The sequence below is a fragment of the Columba livia genome, chromosome Z (assembly GCF_036013475.1).
Source record: "Columba livia isolate bColLiv1 breed racing homer chromosome Z, bColLiv1.pat.W.v2, whole genome shotgun sequence".
Lineage (NCBI taxonomy): Eukaryota > Metazoa > Chordata > Aves > Columbiformes > Columbidae > Columba > Columba livia.
In genome coordinates this window covers 20,700,189-20,721,971 of record NC_088642.1, presented here as the reverse complement: position 1 = coordinate 20,721,971, position 21,783 = coordinate 20,700,189, and the positions used below count along the sequence as shown (strand labels likewise).

Genomic DNA, 21,783 nt, shown 5'->3' with positions numbered 1-21,783 from the left:
TGCTGTTATATATCCCTTTTAATTTTGTTTGTCTGTGCAAATTTTAAACCTGTTGATGTTCCATAATAATATTTAACTTAGTTATGTGAGGATTGTGCTTGAAACTGTCAGCAACACAGAGAGAAGCAGTAAACATTTCTACAGCAGATTCCTTTCTAAGTCAGCTTTTTAAATGTTTTATAATTCAGAGATGTATTAATGAAAATTATATAGGTAAGTCAGTAAAAAAACAGGGATAAATTAAAACTATAAGATGATTCAAGATTCATTATTTGAATATAATACCTGGTTAAAAATTCCTATTTACCTATCATTTGAAATATACACATATGTATTTTCACATACACCCACAAAGCTAACAATAAATTGTATATATTTGTATAATTCAGTGCATTTCTACCTTCTTGATTCATTTTGATCTTCTTTCTGCTTTACATCAATAATATTTAACAATGGGATTCTAGTAAAATCTTGACTGTCCTCTGTTGGGATTTTTCCTTCCATTGCCCTATAATAGTCGTGAAGAAGTCTCTTTGTATCTTGGAAACGATCCACTTCAACCTCAAGAAGAAAGAACAGAAAGATTGCAATTCAAAACAGGACAGAACAAATTTCTGTTATGTTTTAAATACATGATAGCAAAGTGATCTAAATCCTAAGAGTTAGAGGGAGAACAATGAACATAACCATATTTGTTTGAAAATTTGCAGTGTATTTAACGCATACTTCTACTTGCATCTATAATGTCTTCACAGAGGTATTTCTAAGGTTTAATAAAATTCTTAGTTGTTAGAATAGGAAAAATTGTTTACAATAAATAATAGTTGATGCATTAAATTCAGTTACAATATATTTTGCTGTATATGTATTTCCATACTAGACACATACCAGTACCAACATTTCATAGGCATCTTTTTGTTCAAAATAATTAAAACCCTTAATAGCACAAAATAAAAAGAGTTAAAAGTGAGGCAGAAAACTTTTGAAGCCATGCGTTTTTTTTGGACCAAAGAAATCAACAGACTTTCCACACCCAAGTATCTTGAAGATCTTTTTGTGTGAATTGTCTTGGAAGAAATCCAGTATGGTTCAAAAAACATTTAACACCTGTCATGTTTTGATTTATTGATACAGGATGGTGTTAGCTTCTAACTGAAAAAACAGTACTAAATATTCATGGGAAAATGCACAAAACCACATTCACAAAACGAAGGATAAAACCTTTGTGGTATAAACCAACACGTATCCATAAGTTAAGGAGAAAATATCTTATTGTAAAACAGTGTGTACACAGAATGGTGGAAAGAAATCTGATAAACGGCATTTATACAAATTTGTATGTTTATATAGTAAAAGAGCCACCTGGGGAATATATGTAACTTCCCACAGAAAAACCCACAGAGAATTCAAGACCAAAGAAGCCTATTTTTGGCTCTTTCTCAAACAAAGCCATAACATAAATATATAGTTATTAAATTTTTCGTTCTGTAGTTTTAGCATCAATAATTCATTTTTTTTAGGGAGTATATACTAAGTAAAGGAAGTAAAAATGTTGCATTTTTCCTTAGGAAAAAAAAAAAGCTTATTATGGGTAACACATGTATTTGTAATTTAAATGGCCATTCTGCATATCCACATAAGACACATCAAATCAGACTCATAGTGAATCTCCTCTGGATTGCTTCATACATGTCCATGAAATTCTGCCAGAAAACAAGCAGTGTTGCAAAGTTATACATGCATATAAAAGGAGAAAAATAGAAGATATAAGCTTAGCAATATTACTTTAATTTGTCTCCCTTATGCATATAATTTAAGATATATTTTTAAATATATTTTTTAATTTTTAAATATAAATATCCTTATTACAGGATGTTGTTCAGTTAGTCAGCAGTTACTCTACATTTACCATAGAATATAAAATCATATTACCATAGAATATTGTATGGGACCCACAACAATCATCAAGTTCCTCATACAGCACAACCAAATCCAGCATATATACAACCATGTTCAGACCTCTCTCTTGAGTTAATAATTTAACAGAGTTAATAATTAACTTAATATAGCAACTGACTACTTCACAAGCTTTACTTAAATCACCACAACACTCATGTCTCATAAGAGTGTGGTTCCCTTCTTTGGTAAGCACATAGAAATAAAACAGAGAACTAAAGGGCAACAAGCCCAGCCTAAGCTGCTTAGGCCTGATTTTTCAGCCAAATTATCATCACACGGCATGTGTTTAAAACATTGTCTTCATTGTCTCCCTTACAGTCACCAAAACTTTCACAGAATGGTCATTCAGAAAAGCCTGTCTAATGTAATCTAGTCTAGCCCAGTCTATTCCAGCCCTGACATAAAAAACATGTATCCACCTAGAACAGCAGTCACAGGGAAATTTTACTTTACTTCAGCAACTGAAGTAATTAGTAGTGTGGCTGAATAAGAAGAAAGGCTTAAGGTGGAGCAGAGGAAAGCCAACTAACTGAAGACAGTCTCTTGAAAACTTTAAAGTTAGGTGTTTGAAAGTTGGGTCATATTTGAATGGATTTTCTCAATAGCAACAAATGACACTGCATTTTCGAAAAACATTTTTCTTTTTCAGTGTGAAGGAAGCATTTCAAGCTGCATTGGTGATGCAACAAATGAAATAATTTTATGCGAAATACACAACAACCTGAACAGCAAGTGAGTCTACAGCAGCAGTTAATTATGTAGTTCAAAACTTAAGAGCAGATGTCAATATTATCACAGAAGGATAAACAGCTCTAAGATTTGTGTTACAAAAATCAGATGATTCACTTGGCTGATAAAACCACAAAGACTACCAATATATATCGCAGATTGAAAGCTGAACAATAACAATGATATTTTCCTTAACCATGCCTGCCTGCAAAAACAGTTAAATTTATTGAATGCCATCTACTTCTAATCTCTAACTTTCTAGATAAATTCAGAAGAGGCATGAATATCTGCTTATCTAATTCTTCATCCTTCACTTATTTGGAACCAACTGTATGAAATTCCTCTGAGGCTTACTGTCCTCCGAATCTGTTTTGTTGTCCCCTTCTATTGCAGACTCCGTAGTAGAGCCATACCTGCATGAGTGAAAAGAAATGGTTCATCGCAATCCCCCTACGATCTGGTAACCAGCCATCATTCATGATATCAGTACGTTCCTGCTCAGCTTCCTCCCTTCTGCTATCACAGATATCCCAGAGAAAATCTCTTAGGTCCTAAAACACAAAATCAAATATGAGAAATAACTATGAAAGAAAACATAAATGTATTTTTTAATGTTTATTATTAAAAATCATATATATTGCTTGTGCCTAGGGAATATTCCCACTTGGATCTTTTTCTTCGTTGCTATAAACATCAAAGCTTGGTCAAAAAGTTATGTGCTTACAGGGAGCTGACAGAAACTAGCTTGGGAAATATGCCAGACAGAAGGATTCAAAAGTATGAGACCAATGTATAGGAAGAGGACAACGCTAGGCTGCCTTGCTTTCCCCAGGCAGAGAGACCTATCTAAACTAGACACAGATGGGAGAATATGAATAGTTTAACTCTGCACCAAATTTCCCCTTGAATGGTTTGCTAACAAATACAGCTACGAGAAGAATACTCTAAGGACATGTGCAATATGAAAAATTCTAAGAAAATTATGTCAGAGTTCAAATATTCTTCCAATTTGCATAGCTCCTTTCCATTTTTCTTTAATGTGGATGGTTCTTTATAACTGAGGGCTCTTCAACTAGTGACTATATCTGATAGCAGCATTTCTTTATAACTGAGGGCTCTTCAACTAGTGACTATATCTGATAGCTGATACATCTGTTATAAGCACATAACTGATGGGATTGAGGACCTACTAAGCATACAACAACATGCATGCAAACACTTGCTCATTGCCATCTCTGCATGGAAATAGCATGACAGGCCTCTATGTAATAAGAGGAGATGGGAAGAGTGCTACTAAATGCAGTGCTAAGGTAAGCTAAAATCATCTGTCTCTCAGGCTCCAAGAAATTCTACACCACCTGACTTGTTTGGAATAAATAGAAGTGGCATTCCAGACTACCAGCCCTGCACTGAGAAGCTTAGGTTTCAGGTGATAAGTGATTCCTGATTGACCATATCTTGGTCTCAGTCTAGTATCAGAGAATCATAGAATCATTTAGGTTGTAAAAAGCTTTTAGGATCATCAAATCCAACCATCAGCCTAACACTGTGAAATCCTCCAGTAAACCAGGTTCCCTAAGAAACACAGTTACATGTCTTTTATGCACCCCCAGGGATGGTGACTCAACCACTTCCCTGGGTAGCCTGTTCCAATCTTTGACAACCCCTTCCATGAAGAACTTTTTCCTAATATCCAATCTAAACCTCCCTTGGGGCAACTTGAGGCCATTTCTTTTCATCCTATAGCTAATATGTCAGATCCTCTTTTTCTCCCCGTGTCCAGCGTCTTCAGACAAATCCAGTTGTCCTCTGTTGGACAAAAGCCACAGGGAATCTGACAAATGAGTAGTCCCTGAGCTACATAACACATCAGTGGTGACATAGATAGTAGGTAGCCAAGGTGAAGGCTATCAGATACTCATGGCTGGCCCAGCACTGTAGGATATACACATAAGGATATGCTACCGAACAAAAAAAGATATAAGCATACAACTTATATCTTTTGCAGTGGTGGGTTGACCTTCACTGGCTGCCAGGTGTCTATCAAGCTGCTCTATCACTCCCCCTTCTCAAGTGGACAAGGAGAAAAAAATATGATAGAAAAGCTCATGGGTCAAGATAAAGACAGGGAGATCACTTACTCATTACCATCCTATGCAAAACAGACTCAACTTGATGAAATTGATTTAATTTATTGCCAATTAATAACAGAGCAGAATAGTGAGAAACAAAAGTAAAAACACCTTTGACCCATCCCCTCTTCTTCCTAGGCTCAACTTCACTCCTGACACTTCTACCTCCTCCATTGCCAAGCAGTGCAGGGAGGATGGGGTATGGGGGTTGTAGTCAGTTCATAACACTTTGTCTCTGCTGGTTCTTCTTCCTCATGGTCTTCTGCTGCCCCAGGGTGGGTTCCCTCCTAAGGTATACAGTCCTCCATGGTCTTCTCCAACATGGGACTTTCCCACAGGCTGCAGTTCTTCACAAACTGTTCCAGCATGGGTCTTTTCTACAGGCTTGCAGTCTTTCAGGAACAGACTGCTCCAGCCCACAGGCCACAGGTCCTGGCGGAACACTTGCTCTTCTGTGGACTCCTCTCTACAGCCCGCAGTTGCTGCCAGGAGCCTGCTTTGTTGTGGGATCTCCACAGGAGACGTCTCTCTTCAGGGTACATTCATCTGCTGTGGTACAGAGTCCTTCATGGGCTGCAGGGCAGATAACTGCTTCATTGTGGTCTACTAAGGCCTGCAGGGGGACAACCTGCATCACCATGGCCTTCTCCACTAACTGCATGGCAATCTTTGCTCTGGCACCTGGAACACCTCCCCCTCCTTCTTCACTGACTTAGGTAACTGTATAGTTGTTTCTCACATATTCTCACTCCTCTGTCACAGCTGTCATGCAGTGTTTTTTTACCCTTTCTTAAATATGCTATTGCAGACACACCACCAACATCACTGACGGACTCAGCTTTTGCCAGCAACAGGTCTGTCTTGGAGCCACCTGACAGTGGCTCTGCCTGATACAGAGGCAGTCCCTGGTGTCTTCTCACAGAAGCTACCTCTGCAGCCCCCATGCTACCAAAACCTTGACACATAAACCTAATACAATACAATAACCAAAAAAAAAAAAAAAAGGCATGACATAAGATAGGCCAAAAACCCGAGAAATAATTATGCACAAATGGAAGTGAAATAGCTTAAGAAGAGTGGTAAAAAGGAAAAAAAAAGTTAAAAGTAATATGATTCATGTTACATCAAGCTTGTATAGACTTTTGGGTATACTATAACTTTTGCCATTCACTTACAGTAACTCTTTGGTGTAGTTCTGCTTTTGTTTCCTCATCTTCCCGCAGGTCATCAGCAACTGAATTAAAATCCAACTGCCACTGAGATACAAAATCCTGCTTAAGATCTGGACGCTTCAAATAATCTTGGAATTTTTTTCTGTAATTATAGTATGAATAATTCTGGTGTTAAAAGACATACAATGCCACAGGAAAAATACAAAATAATGTTAATGTAATAAGCTACAATTTCTACTCACCTAATGTCTGCTAAGTAATATATCACAGAGTGTTGTTCATCCCTTAGGCATCTAAGTATAGTTTTGATGGTATTCACATACACATTTTCTACCATTTCCCAGTAAGGTACTAAAAAACCAGGTATCTCCTGTTAATTTTTTAAAAACATCAAAATTAATTGGCACATTTCTTGGTAACTCATTTAGCTGTAGCATTAGCAAATATAAGAAAGATAATTTCATTAAATCATATTATTGACTTTTTTCCCTATGAATTTATTTTGATTTACAACTATTTACAACATATGTTGTGTCTACCTGTGTAGTCCTCAGCACAGGAAGACATGGGCCTGTCAGAGGGGGTCCAGATGAGGTCACATAAAATGATCATAGGACTGGAACAGCTCTGCTGTGAGGACAAGCCTAGAAAACTGGGGTTGTTCATCCTGGAGAAGGCTCCAGGGAGAGCTTATTCTGGCCTTTCCATACTTAAAAGGGAGCTACAGGAAAGATGGGGACACACTTCTTAGCACGACTTGTTGCGAAAGGGCAAGAGGTTAAACTAAAAGAGGGGAGTTCCAGGTTAGACACAAGGAAAAAAAATTTTACAATGCGAGTGGTAAAACACGGGCCCAGGTTGCCCAGAGAGGTGGTCGATTCCCCATCCCTGGAGACATTCCAGGCCAAGCTGGATGGGGCTCTGAGCAACCTGATCTAGTTGAAGATGTCCCTGTTCATGGCAGGGAAGTTGGACTAAATGAGTTTTGAAGGTCCCTTCCAACCCAAACTGTTCTATAATTCTATGATATAGTTTATTCTGTGCATTTCTTTGTAGAAAAGTGGCAGTACTCAAAATGAAAGGGAAATTCCAGCAAATTAGTCCAGTATCTGTGGTTTTCGATAGACTCAGAAACTAAGTGAAGAAGAATGAGTCCTTAAGTATCAAAATTTAGTGGTACACAACTGGTCAAGCTGGTAAAAATATAAGCTGTCTAGTGTTGCAAAAGTGACATCGGACTGACTAACTGTCATGAAATGCAAAACAAAGCCCATGGCCAGAGGAAACCAAAGACATTGAGCTATGGGCTTTAGACACTCAGAAAGGATTCAGAGCATATGCAAGCTAATCGAAGTCATTAAGGCAAAACTGGTAAATATTAAGAAAGGAATTACAGAACAAAATTCAACGCATCATTATGCACCATTCAAATCTACATCTCGAACACTGCGTGCAGTTCCAGCCCCCCGTCTCAATAAATTTACGGTAGAACCAGAACACAGACAGAAGAGCAAGAACCATGATTGAACATATTGAACTGTCCTACATGAGGAGAGATAAACAGATTATGACTGGATTGGAGAAGCAAAGCAACATTGAGCAAAATGAAGAAGGTGTAATAGATGCCTGTTACATTTTCTATACCTTCAGAGGGTGATTATGGAATTATTATTCATTGTATCTCACAATACAAGAACTAGGGTCATCAACTGACAAAACCAACACGTTTAAAGCAAAGAGACAGAAAAGGTTTTTTTCTTTTTTTTTCTTGTTGTTTGTTTGTTTGTTTTTCAGAAAGACCGTAATTATGCAGGCTATATCACAGAGACCAAAAAATAAAAAAGGCAACTAGACATAATCATGGAAGAAAAGTTTATTCAGAGCTACTAAACATGAAGATGCAGATGCAAAGTTACCTCAGGAAACCCCTATATTTCAGATCACTGGAAGCCAGGAAGATGTCTTTGAGAAAAACACATTAGAAAAAAGTATCCTAGCTGAAAGATCAGTGCACAGTCTCCCTGTTCTTAAATTCTTTCTACAAGATCCACAACTGGCCCTTTTGAAAGGCAGAAAACCAACTCAGTAAGTCTATGCTTGTATTTCATAATATTAAAAAGTAATATTATTTTGTAATCCACGTGGTATTCTTTGTCACCATTGTGTAGAATTAAGAAAAAAAAAACAACAACAAACATTTTAAAGTATGTTACCTTATATATTTCAGTAGCAGCTTTTATTCGAGGTTTTTTTTAGATATTTATAATACAGTACAAGTGTGTCTTTCATTGTACGTAGTTTTCTTCAATATTTTTCAATGAGATAAAAGCTTTAGGTAGAACATGCATAGAATACTGAGAAAAAAACCTAATTTTACATCTAAGACTTTTAATCATGAATGATCGTACCTGGGGAATTGGTTCATCTACATAAATCCATTCATCTGATCCTGGTTTGATTGGTGGTGCTGTCACAGGAACTGGAGGAAGCAGATCTCCAGATGCAACTGGTGAAAGTTTTTTTCCTGGTGATTCTTCTTCAACGGACCCTTGTATATGTATATTACCTTTGAATGTATTTTAAGTATCAATAAACAGAAGTACACATCTATGCTACTCTGACAAGTTCAAAATAATGAAACAGATTCAATATTTCATTACTTAGGTGTTGTTCATCCAAATATATACTAATCAAATCAGTGATGCCACAGTTATAAAATCACTTTCCAATTAATCTTATATTTTGGAGGATGGATACTTTCCTAAGACCACACTGTTAGAGAAACAGGAAGATAATGAATTAGTGTGTACACCTGAGATAAATTCTTCACCAGGTAAACCAAGGCCAGTGGTGTTGATTAGACTCTGAGTTTCACCGTAACTATCATGATTTCAATGACTGCCTGCTTAATTAAAGAACAGTTGTAAACACTGAGGAAGAAACAAACAGATAAAATGAGCTAAATCTGGCCTAATATGGAAAACATACGGTACTCTGAGGAAAAGCTGAGAAGTACGAATGAGGATAGTTGGGAAAAAAAAAAGGAAGAGAAAAGATCACGTGTAGAGAAAGAAGCAAGTGAAAAATGCTGCTAACCTCTAGTATATTAAAATACCAAATGCAGCTAGCAGCTTCACAGCATGATTCAACCCTAGGATCTGAACTAACCTCTGGAAAGAAATCAGTGTCTCAGTAAAAATAGAAGGACCCTACAACAACATTGATTAACTGCTAAGAATCGTGTACATGCATTCTGGCCAGCTTTGCTGTGGATTTGAAAACAGGCTTGCATTGTAACAGTGTTGACTTTATGTTTGAAAGCTTAGCATTTAAATAATAGATGTGTTCTGTTTTTCTTTAAGTATGACAAATCTGCTTGTGAAAAACAGTCTTGCTAGGTGCTCCAACTGAATAACTGCTATCATTCTCCTGATTTCAGTTTATAAAAACCATGAAACTGTTTGCCACATAGAATATTCCAACTACTTCAGCTTCTGCTAAATATTTTGAGAACTGATCTCTGAAGTTTGCTTTGCCATGCCACTCTCAGAATGTTACTGATGTCTGAATAATTCATACACATTCTCATACCTCTGTTCTGCTCATCTTAACCTAATAGTGAAGGACAGCTTGGAATCTATCAACATAAATATGAAATTAGACACTAACTGACCACAGTGATTATTTCCCTATATGGAGTAAACGACCTTTGCTGTTGACTCCAGCGAGGCTATGAATTCTATGAAGCACATAAAAAACCCCATTCCAACCAGGTAGTTCTTCGAAAACACACCACCCAATTTTCTGTCAAGTGTGATATTTCCAATAATTTTTTGTGAACTTGAAACATGGTGCAGGAGTAGAGGTCTAAATTTTTACTGTTAAAAGTGCTTTTCAAGCTATATGTTTTTAAACTGTTGTTGTTAGAAGACACATCAGACTTTCTTCTAATAATTATTTTTTTCTACTAATCATGTAGACTTTTTTTCTAGTTTACTAATCCTGGTTTACTTGATGCATCATTTCCCTTGAATATTTCATCTTTTTCCTTTCTTATTTTTAAGTGATTCTTTCCTTTTGGGTGATTAAGAGGAAAAATGGAATGAAGATGCACCAAAATGGATGTCAAAACCACTCTGAGTTACCCATGTTTTTAAGTTGCTGATAAATTAATATTTGTTGATACTGGTGACTTAGTCTTTCCTGTAACATTATGCTATCTCATATGGTGAAAACGTTAGCTGTAATATTTAAACCAGGAAGAAAAGACTGAATTTAGTAATCCTTTACTTCAGGGAATTTAAATAAATCAAATAGACATTTTATTTTAAATATTTTTAAATTCTTCTCAAAAAATCTTTGCAACTATGTGAAATTGATCCATATCCTCTGAAAAGGTAAAAAAATAACAGAAAAGTTCAGAGTTCTGGTTCACTAACTCACAAATCCCCAAAGCAGTGAAAACAGATGTTTCTACATAGCTTTATAAATTAACTATTAGAGTTAATTATAAAGCATAAAGTCTTTTATTCCTGAATTGTAAAAAGCAGGAACAGGAAAACTTACTTCTATTCTGCTTCTTGGCAATTTCTTCCATTATAATTTCCTTCACTGTTTCACACATCAGACTTTCTTCTGTCTCTGCATTGACTTTCACTAGAATATTTTGATGGACTGAAAACCATTTCTCTACTTTTGGCCATGTGTCTAGAAAGCCTGAAATTCTACAAAAATCATATTAATATATAGGATTAAAATATATCTACTGGAAAATAAAACATTTTCCCAAATTAACAAACAAAAGAAAGAACAGAACATCTAATTCAATGCTAAAACAAATCCAAGCAATATTTTTTTTTTAAATAATACTCCATCTACTCCATCCACATCAGCCCCCCCTCATTTTCAACATAGGAAAATTTTCAAAATCCTACTGTTAACTAATCTTACATATTTCTTCGTCTTTCTTGTCACAGGCTAAACCTATGCTTTCTTGTATCACAACTAAAACAGTAATAGTCAATAATATAATATTCTAAGCCAGTTAGTGGTATCAAATATTTAGAAACAAAACCTGTTCCTGATTTTTGCTATTCATATAAACAACTAAAGATTCAACAAAATATACACTAATTCATCTTATAAAAGTGTAAGATACCATTTTAGAAAATCTGTAACTCAAGCCAAGTGAATTTCACTCAAGGGCAGTCACATGATACATGACATAACCTCGGATATATCTATGTGTAGATACATGTATACAGGTATATCTGTATGTATGGTTCACACAGTATATATCTGAAGAAGAAATTCTCCTTAGAAGAATACCTTGAATAAGCAAAACACATTAATTTCTTACCTTATAGGTTTATTATATTGTGTCAAATGTTAACGTACTTATTCAGGCTCCTCATTAGAGAAACTCCTAAGTAAAATCTTAACATCAGGCATCTCAGTCCTACCATGGATCATATATGAGGTTCAGATCAAATACATGCCTAAACATCTAGCTAAAGCAGGTTTTTTTGTATTTCATATAACATACCTGTGTAGCACCTGGTCCCTAGCTAAATCATTCTTCTCTTTTAGGGCTTGAGCATCTGAATTTTGATTGTTGTCCTCCTCTTCAGTTTGAGATGACTTTGATTTATCTGCTGCATGGAAAACAGCATATATGAGGATATGCTGAAAAAGGTAATTATGGAGATAGCTATTCACCCTAAGTAAGATACTGATTAAAAGGGAAATTTCAGTGTTCTTTGATCTTACATTTTTTATTCAAAAATCGGGTGCCAAACTTCCTACAAGAAAGGAAATGTCAGAGAAAAATCATAAGACTATAAAATAAAGTTGGAAAGGACCTGAAGACAGAGTCTTGACTCTTCCTATGTTTAAATGCAGAGCCAATTAGAGCACTAACATTTTCTGATGGATTCTTTGCAGTCATAGAAATATCTCCAGTTGTAGAGACAGTGTTCCTGGGGGCAGATTGTTTCAGGCTTATCTGTTCTAACAATTCAAAGGTATTTTCCCAGTCTAATCTTAATCGTCCTTGAAGTCAGTACTCGTTTTTGAAACAATAGGCAGATATTCCGCCGCATCTGAACACAAGGTATTCTCTCTCTCTGAGTCTTCTCTAGATTTTAATGACTTTAATTGAATAGAAATAACCCATTTTTTCTAGATTTCTGACTGTTTTATTGTTCTTTTGACTTTTTCTTCTATTACATGTTATCAAATACATTCTGTCTGGATTTCTGAGATTACTCCCTGTATTACCACATTTTCAAAGTGTTTGGCAACACGAAGTCTTCAAATTAACAAGAATTCCAAATGTTTACAGATGTATCTTCACTGCACTGTTGGTAAAAGCTATAATGATTTTTCCTCATCCTTAATCCTACCAACATATACAAACTAAAGGCAAATGGTGCTTTAATTCAAGCCATGTGTCATGCAAGCGCTGCAGTGAAAACACTGGAGAGGAATCTCCTTATAATTTAGACAATATGGGGTACATTTCTGAAAAGAACTTTAATGTTTTGTCCAAGTGAGTAAGGGCAGTAAAAAATGTGTGGCCTGGAAGTGAAATGGCCTACAAAAAGCCTTTGATGCCTTTGCAATTTTTGCCAAAATTTACTACTTCTGATTGCTCATTGACTAACTAAAGACAGTCAACAGGGAACGAATGTGGGCACATCCCTTTGCTTATCCTTCATCTCTTTTCAAATATGTCTCCTGGATGAACAATAATATCAATGCATACTCCTTTGTAATGAGGCATATTTCTGCATCTGCTGTAAACTGTGTTTTTTCCAGTTGCTGTTTTATGTGATATCTAACACCAGTCACTGTGGTATCTCAGCTCCAGTGAGAATTCAGTACAAATACAAAAAAGCATATACACATGCACTCGCACACTTCGGATCTGCGTTCGACTGAAATAATCTGGAAGTATTCACGCTGATAACTCATGATTAATGAATGTCATATTGTGCCATGCAGATAAACGATGCAATAATTTTATTTTGTTCCAATGAGTACAACATAAAGGTGTGTCTAGTAAACAATATTTGGAATCAAGGTATTACTTATACCTAGTCATGCACTTTTAGGCAGCTAGAGTTGAGATGGGCCCTACAAACAGAGAAGAAAGCTGTCAAATTGAAACAATTTTAATTTCATACTTACAGAGGAAAATCTAGACATGATATAATTAATTATCTTTAATTAATATATGCAGCTTGCTATTATGTTGCAAAGTACTCAGAATTTAGTAATCTCAGTATTATAACAATTTTAACATTCCCTATACATCAGAATCTGCTTGTCATTTAACTTTGTTAAAAGTAGTTGGAAACTTACACTCCGATTTAGCCACACGTTTCAGTACCATGGTGTCTGAAATATCCAATAATATGGAAACATCAAACGCAGGTGGGGAAACTGGAGGCTTAGGAGCTCTGGGATCTGTAGCAAGTAAGAGTCTTCCAGAGTTTGCATCTTCTTGTTCTGGATCAATCCCTGTATAGGCTTTTTCAAACAGCTTTGCCTGATTAACTGTCTTTGGAAACCCATCCACAATCCATCCCTTCTCAGGTGGTGTTTTGCTAAAAGTAAACGAAGAACCAGAATTATATACTGAATTGATAACATAGTAATAACACCTAAAGAAGTGCTTGACCCACCAGTCTTTCATTCAGAATTCAATATATTAAATATCCTGATGAATTCAGAATGTGACAGACACCATTAAAACTTAACCTGTAAAGCAGTGGATTTTAAACCAGAAAACAACATCAAGCCTTACTAAAAGTGTGGGGGAAAAAAAGTAAAACCAAAACTATTTATGCTGTCTTGACAGATCAGCTTTTCAGAAACAAACTCTATCCAGACTATGAATTAAATCCAGCTGGTGGCCAGTCATGAGTGGTATTCCCCAGGACTCAGTACTGGGTCCAGTTCTGTTTAATCTCTTATCACTGATCTGGAGGAGGGGATCAAGTGCACCCTTAGTAAGTTTGCAGATTACATCAAGTTGGATGGGAGTGTTGATTTGCTGGAGGGTAGGAAGGCCCTTACAGAGGGATCTGGACCAGCTGGATCAGTGGGCTGTGGACAATTGTTTGAGATTTAACAAGGCCGAGTGCCGGGTCCTGCACTTGTGTCACAACAACCCCAGGCAGCGCTACAGGCTCGGGGAAGAATGGCTGGAAAGTTGCTCAGTCGAAAAGGATCTGGTGATGTTGATTGACAGCCAGTTGGCCATGAGCTAGCAGTGTGCCCAGGTGGCCAAAAAGGCCAGCAGCATCCTGGCTTGTATCAGGAATAGTGTAGCCAGAAAGACTGAGGAAGTGATTGACCCCCTGTACTTGATGCTGGTGAGGCCACACCTGGAATCCAGTGTTCAGTTTTGGGCCCCTCACTACAAGAAAGACATTGAGGTGCTGGAGAGAGTTCAGAGAATGAAGCTGGTGAGGGGCCTGGAGCACAAGTCTGATGAGGAGCAGCTGAGGGAACTGGGGCTGTTCAGCCTGGAGAAAAGGAGGCTGAGGGGAGAACTTATCACTGTGTGCAACTACCTGAAAGGAGGTTGTAGAGTGGTGTTGCTTTCTTATCCCAAGTAACTAGTGATAGAATGAGAGGAAACGTCCTCAGGTTGCACCAGGGAAGGTTTAGATTGGATATTAGAAAAAATTTCTTCACAGAAAGGGTTATTAAGCATCGGAACGCCAGGCTGCTCAGGGAAGTGGGAGTCACCATCCCCGAAGGTGTTTAAAAGTTGTGCAGACTTGGTGTTTAGGGACATGGTTCAGTGGTGGACTTGGCAATGTTAGGTTAACAGTTGGACTTGATGATCTTAATGGTCTTTTCCAACCTACATGGTTCTATGATTTCATGATCAGAGGTGAAATTTTGCTGTTTTCCCTACTAACCTTTGCACTGAAGTGACAAACAGAAAAATATGTTTCCTAATTTCATAAATATATTCATATATAACTTTAAATTATACTCATATGGGAACTTAAGTGCTAATTTCACATCAATGTAGTTGAGACAATTTTCTCTCAAACCAGACTAGACAAAAATAAGTAAGCTGAAGTACGATTATGCATCTCACAAAATCTAAAAGAAAAAATACTAATGCTGAATAGCTTTTAACTGATAAACAAAACAGAGATATTAGTTATATTTAATGACTAGGTAATAGTCGTCTCTGTTTTTACCTCCTTTCAGTAGTGTACAATAACATCTGTATAATTTAGGGCTAGACTCCACTGCTACCATAAAAATAAGCATTAACTAACTTTACTAAGTAGCTCTACTTTCCATGTAGAAGACTCCAGTGTTCAAAAAATACCTTAATATAGAGAAACGGCTGAATCTGGACTATAAACTGGATAATTACGTACTAAATAATGAAGAAAAAAAGTTACACAATTTCATACTTAATGGCTTCCAACAGAATGTCAATCAGTAATTCATCGGGAATACTTTTTCCTTTCTTCAACAATTTCTGTGATGCGGCGCCAAGCTGGGCACGTACAGACAGCTGTGGAAGAGTGCAGTGTAAGACTAATATGCTCAGAATGTTCACAACACTGAAAAATATTCTACTTTATGTATTATATTGTTTATTTATTTATTTTAATCAAATGTTTATTGTGTTATTTATTTATTTTAATATTTATTGTTATTTTTTAAGGAGAAAATTTCAACTGATGTAAAAAAGGCCTAATTTCATTGACATCTCCAACTGATTTCCATCATTACACCTATGAAAATGCCAGACAGAAACTAGGTTGAGAAACAAAGCATTTAACTTCAATAGGTTTACAGCAGGGGTGTCAAACTCATTTTGGCCAGGGGCTACATCAGCCTCACGGTTGCCTTCAAAGGGCCGAATGTAATTTTAGGACTGTAAAAATGTAGGAGTAGTTATTTTCCAGTGAGAGCAATAATGTCAAGAAAATCACTGTAGAATTAAGTATTTTTGAACATAAAGAAAAGAAACCTTGTCATGGGATGAATGATCCGCTTGGCAGCATCAAGATCAGGAACACATTTTTGTGAACTTGGAAACTACATCAAAAGTTGCATATCTTAGGCAGATGTGAGATTTAACAAGAAGATAAAAAACTTTTAACAGTATGCACAACTCTAACATACACAGCAATAGATTTTCATAATAAAGTCTTTTTATATTTCATATAGAAAAAGCAGTGAGGTCAATAAATGAATTCAGAATGATGTATCCATTTTAACTAACGCATCTTTATCAAGCAGAAGCTAAAATCGGACTACAAACCTTGGATAGGTCATTCCGACTGTAGTCTGATTTGAATTCTTGCCCAGACAGATCCTCTTTGACAGGACAGTTACCTAAAACAGGTATATTATGAAGTTTGACAGTCCTATTACTATAATATTTATTACCATAGATAAATAATTGAAGTATATGCCTTGTTCTCCGAACAAATCAATACAGAAGGTATATGCGATTGTTAGAATGAAAGGAACACTGGTCAATTCAGTTTGGAAGCAATTTCTGAAGGTCACTTTGTCCAAGTTCAACCTTCTCCTCAAAGTGTCAGCAATTAAAAGCTCAGATCAAGTTGCTCAGATGTTTACCTAGTGTGATGCTGAAAACCTCCAAGGATGGAGACTACACCACTTCTCCAGGCAATCTGTTTCAATACTTGATGTTTCTCATGTGGAAAAGGCCTTGTCTTATGTCTGGTCAAAATAGGAACAAGAAAGGCTCTTACAGGTATCACCACAGCAAAAGGAGAAGGGCAGGGAAAATGTGGATCTGCTGAAAGACATACGCACACAGCTGAAGTACTTAATGCCTTCTCTGTCTTGGTCTCTACTGGTAAAACTCACACTCAGGATTCTAAAGCCCCTGAGACTAGCAGGATAATCTGCAGCAAGAAAGACTTAGCCTTGGTGGAGGAGGATCAGCTTAAGGAATATTTATTAATAAATAAACTGGAAATACACAAGTCCATGGGACCTGATGGCATTTACCCACATGCACTGAGAGAGCTGGCCGATGTCATTGCAAAACCACTCTCAAAAATCTTTAAAAGGTCATGGTGACTGTGGGAGATTCCCTAGGCTTCGAAGAATGCAACAATCACTTTTGTCTTCAGGGAAAGCAAGAAGGAGGCACAGGGGATGTACAAGCCCTTCAGCCTCATCTCAGTCCCTGAGAACTGATAGAGCAAATAAGCACGGAAATCATGTCAAGCATATTAAGGGCAAGAAGATGATTGGAGGTTGTCAGCAGAGGGGAAATAAAGGGGAAGTCATGCCTGACTAACCTCACAGCCTTCCACAATGGGCTGGCAGGTTCAGTGTCCCCATGCCTTCAGTACCAGCTGATGGCCAACTGTCTTGAAAGCAGCTTTGCAGAGAAGGACCTGGAGGCCCTGGAGGAGAAGTTGACTGTGAGTCAGCAATGTGCCGCTGCAGCAATGAATGCCCACATCCTCCTTGACTACATTAAAAAGGTATGGCATTGGTGAGACCACATATGCAGTACTGCATCCATTTTGGGAGACAGTCAGTGCAAGGAAGAAACGGATATATTGGATCAGGTCCACAGAACAACCCTGATGAATACTAAGGTCTTGGACTACCTGATATACAAGAAGAGGGTGAGACAGCTGGGACTGTTCAGTCTGGAGAAGGCCTGAACCTGATTTCAATGCATAGAAATATCAGGGGCATTGTGGGAGAACTAAAGAAGCCAGACTCAGTGGTGCCAAGTAAAATGACGAAAGGCAACAGACACAACCTGAAACATAGGAAATTCCATTTAAACATAGAAATTCTAAACCCTTGCAGAATGGTTACATAATATTGAAACATGTTGCTCAGTGAGCCTGTGTAGTCTCCGTCTTTGGAGATGTTCAGCATGCAGCTGAACACGGTCTTGAACAACCTGCAGTAGTAACCCTGCTTTGAGGAGGGAGACTGGACTGCATGATCTCCAGAGGTGTTTTCTACCCTCAGTCTCTCTGTGATTCTGAGTTCAGGTGGCTGAGACCAGTGTCAATTCCTTTGTTGATAAGATCTGTTGTAAAGAAAAGTGAGGGGAGGCAAGGGCTTGCCCTTCCCTTGAAAGCTAAAGCTCTCATCCTGCACCCCATCCGTCGTACATTACAGCTGTGTAGTAGCCACGTTTGCACCCTGTATTCTATCTTCTTGATTCTACCCTGATCCACACTTGCTGACTTGAGTTCCTGGCTTCACCTCAGACTTGCTTCATCAGCAGAATTGCTCAGTTATCACCAGACCAAGGCTCATGCTGATCAGTGTCTCTGAACCTCATAACGACCCTGACTTCAATATTGTCACTCTTGATGAATGTTGGCACTTCCTGCTTTGTTACCGCCCTTGTCACCTTGCTCACCTTCCTTCACAGAGCAGCCTGCACTTGCTGCTCCCAGACACTAGGAATGTGTGGAAAAGGGAAATTCATAATGGAAACTACTGTGAAAACTCAGATGTCGTGGATACTACCTCAAAAGTACAAGAGAAAGAGGAATTGCCATTCAAACCTAATAAGATTTTAAATTAAATGTTATACATATACATACACATATAAATAAAATATATACACACCATTGGTTCCATTGATAGATGTTTCTGTTTTGAGTTCCTCTAGAACTTTTGCTGGTGATTTTGATAAGTTATTTTGGACCTTATATCAATTAAGAAAGGAAATGGGTTAGAAAGGAAACTATGTATTACAGGAAAAACAAGCCTGTCAATTGAAGCTGAATCTTGAAGTCTTGTAAGCCAAAACTTAGAATTAAGTTTGAAATTGAGTACAGAATTGAAATATGCATGCTTTCTCCCTTACACACTTCACTCATGCCTCCCCGTGAGAGCCAAACCTAAAATTAATAAAAATGCTTACCTCATTTTCTTTCTCAGAACATTCTGTTTCCTGTGAAATCACATCATGTTCACTTTTCATTTCATTTTTAAGATAAGCTTGGATGGCCTCCTGAACCAGAGTATCAATAGATAGTACCTGAATGTTGCAAACTAATACACAAAAAAAATTAAATAACTTTACAGTTTGAGCAGAACATACATACAATTAATAATTATTAACAATTAATAATAAATTAATGATGGGAAGACAGCATTATTACATGCAGAGCAAAGCACAGTTCCTTTCATTTGGACTTTTGATGTAAGTTGTTTCCACTGTCTCTTCTTGGTAACCACTTCACAGTGTGTATCCACAATTACTTAGTTATCTTGATAGTCTCTTCTGTAACTAACATCCCCAGAGAAGTTTACCAAAAGCATTTTTAAATTCTCAATACAGAAGTAATACTATATTAACACTACATTTAAGTTCGGATGTTCTTAATCTTAGTTTGGAAGATAATGAATTAATGACTTGCAGCCAACCTCTGCAAAATACAGATGCATCTGAGGCTCAAGGATTAGTAATGCAAGGATTTGCCCAAATGATTTTCATTGTCAGAATGGAATTGTAACTCAAATAAGCATTTTTAAGAATTTTAGGTGAGGAAAAGAAAAAAAAAAGTCTACCTTTTCCAAGAAACTTTACGCAGGTAGTTTTTCCACTAAAATGTTTCCCCAAAATACATCCCTTGATGGGAAACTCAGGAAATGCAGGTGGTGAAGATACGGGTTTTGGAGGATAGAAAATCTCCATCAGTCTATGAAGCACATGACCCAATATGTTATTATTAAGAGGAGGTTTGTTTTCACTGTTGTCTTCAGATGGGCGCCATTCCCCTGTCATACTCTGTATGAATGACATATTACCAAATAATTTGTCAATATGTCTTTTCTTTCATATTTTTCAATATATGTATTTATATATGTGTTTATATGTATATATAAACACATACACATCACCTAAATCTGAATAGTACTAAATAATGTTTTTTAGAATAAATAATTGTTAAAAGTTATAATTATGCCATAACCATTAAGTATTTCTTGATATTCATCAATACTTTGTTGAGAGAGACAAGAACTCCTACAACCATTTTCAGAGTGCTAGAATAATTTTTCTAACTCCCTGAACATGAAAAGTAGTTTCACCAGTACCACAGAATGAAACAGTAGCAGATTTTTGGAGCAGAGGCCCAGTATCCCAGCATTCACCATTCTAAAAACTGGGCAATGTTATTGCCCAGTATGACACATACATCTTTGAAAATTTTTACAAACAAAGATTTCAAATAAATGTCTGCCTAACACACCTTCAATAAAGAAGAAAAATCAACACCACAAAACAAACAAACCACCTTAGAATTCAAGACTTTTAAAGGGAAGGAAATACTGAGTAGAAACTTCCACTTAATCTACTCTGAAACCAATATTAATGTTAACACTGGTATGAGTTACCAGTGTACAGCTTAAAGAAGTTTTGCTAGTAAAGACACTTTTACTGACAATCACACTGGGAGAAATATGAGAATGGAAGGATGTAGTCAGAACTGAACACAAAATCGTGTTTTCGCTACTGTAATATATCCTCTACCAGTATTGGATCTTATAACACTAGGAGAGTCCTAATGTGCAGCTCATGCTATGAGAAGCTAAACGAGCGCATTTTAGTATGGAGGATAATACCAGTCATGTATTATTTATTTGGTTGCAGGCTACTGAACAGCTGTTTGGAATACACATGGACTAGTAATATTCCCAGGCACATTCTAGCTTATCACCTCATTCAGGCTGCATAATAAAGGGTAGAGAGGCAAAGTCAAATATTTCAGCAAGAGAAATTCCAACTACGAAAAAAATGAAGAAGAAAATTGTTCACAATGAGAGTGGTTAAACACAGGAACAGGTTGCACAGAGAATCCGTGGAATCTCTATCCTTGGGAATAGACAAGGTGCTGAGCAACTTTATCTGACTCAGAAGTTGGCCCTGCTTTGAGCAAATAGGTTGAATTAAATGACCTTCACATCCTTTTCAACATAAACAATTGTATTATCCTCTAAGGTAAACATTTTATCATGATCAACAGAAGCAGTTTCATTCTAAGTTCTACTGAAGGATAATGTTTTGAGTTCATGTTCTAAGTAGAATATGCAATCTTTTTCCAGTCTTACTATCATGAATGATATATTGCCACAGCATACATTCTACAAACAGAACTTGATCAGTGCTGACTTCAAACATATTCCATTAGACTAACATAATGTAACTTATTATCAGTCTGAACGAAAACAACACCTATTCTTAATCAGCAAAATCAAGCAAAAATATTTTTCAGTTGCACAAGATCCTCTCTCAGATATACCTCAGAAAACATACTTTTTAATAGGTAATTGAAGACATGCTAAAAAAAAAAATCAAATCCTTGTCCTATCTGAACCACTTTTCCTTAAACATGTAAGTAGAGATGAATCAGTTGTTTTAAATTCTATCCAACCTGTAGGAAAAATGAATGCCAAAGGGAATGGGCTCCCCATTTGTAGTACTCACCCTTCATATTTCTTGCTCTTTTAATCAGAAGATTGTTAGACTGTACCTGTCTTGAATTAAAATAGCTTACCTGTCAGAAACAAGTTTTCAGTTATCCAGGTCAGAGTTACGTAACTCTTGGTCAACATTCTTGATCAAAACTTGAAATTATTTGATATTTTGAGCAGCATCTATTGTTACGCTTGTTTTGGGTGATTTCATTAGTTTATTAAACTATTTGCACAACTAATGATGTAATAGTTTCCAAATATTTTCAAGGTCAATCGAATGTGAAATGTGCAACTGACCAATA

At 36.7% G+C, this 21,783-nt stretch overlaps 1 protein-coding gene across 12 annotated transcripts in view; it reads right to left on the bottom strand.

Moving 5' to 3' along the window:
• The window catches only part of SPEF2 (sperm flagellar 2), an 86,145-nt gene that overhangs the window by 40,187 nt on the left and 24,175 nt on the right, over nucleotides 1–21,783 (bottom strand). For 10 of the 12 annotated variants that reach the window (XR_010469267.1, XM_021292295.2, XM_065047532.1 and 7 more), the window contains 13 exons: nucleotides 19,574–19,793; nucleotides 18,924–19,054; nucleotides 18,626–18,704; nucleotides 16,302–16,375; nucleotides 15,442–15,545; nucleotides 13,358–13,602; nucleotides 11,538–11,646; nucleotides 10,559–10,716; nucleotides 8,401–8,558; nucleotides 6,235–6,362; nucleotides 5,996–6,134; nucleotides 3,102–3,239; nucleotides 401–561 (listed from right to left, as the gene is read on the bottom strand). Coding sequence is in view for 11 of the 12 variants with exons in the window: in XM_021292295.2 (XP_021147970.2) it covers nucleotides 401–561; nucleotides 3,102–3,239; nucleotides 5,996–6,134; nucleotides 6,235–6,362; nucleotides 8,401–8,558; nucleotides 10,559–10,716; nucleotides 11,538–11,646; nucleotides 13,358–13,602; nucleotides 15,442–15,545; nucleotides 16,302–16,375; nucleotides 18,626–18,704; nucleotides 18,924–19,054; nucleotides 19,574–19,793 (1,844 nt within the window). In the remaining variant the exon portion in view is untranslated. Of the gene's footprint in view, nucleotides 1–400; nucleotides 562–3,101; nucleotides 3,240–5,995; nucleotides 6,135–6,234; nucleotides 6,363–8,400; nucleotides 8,559–10,558; nucleotides 10,717–11,537; nucleotides 11,647–13,357; nucleotides 13,603–15,441; nucleotides 15,546–16,301; nucleotides 16,376–17,292; nucleotides 17,428–18,625; nucleotides 18,705–18,923; nucleotides 19,055–19,573; nucleotides 19,794–21,783 lie in introns of those variants that run through there. The other 2 variants (XM_065047527.1, XM_065047536.1) reach the window with 2 other exon arrangements.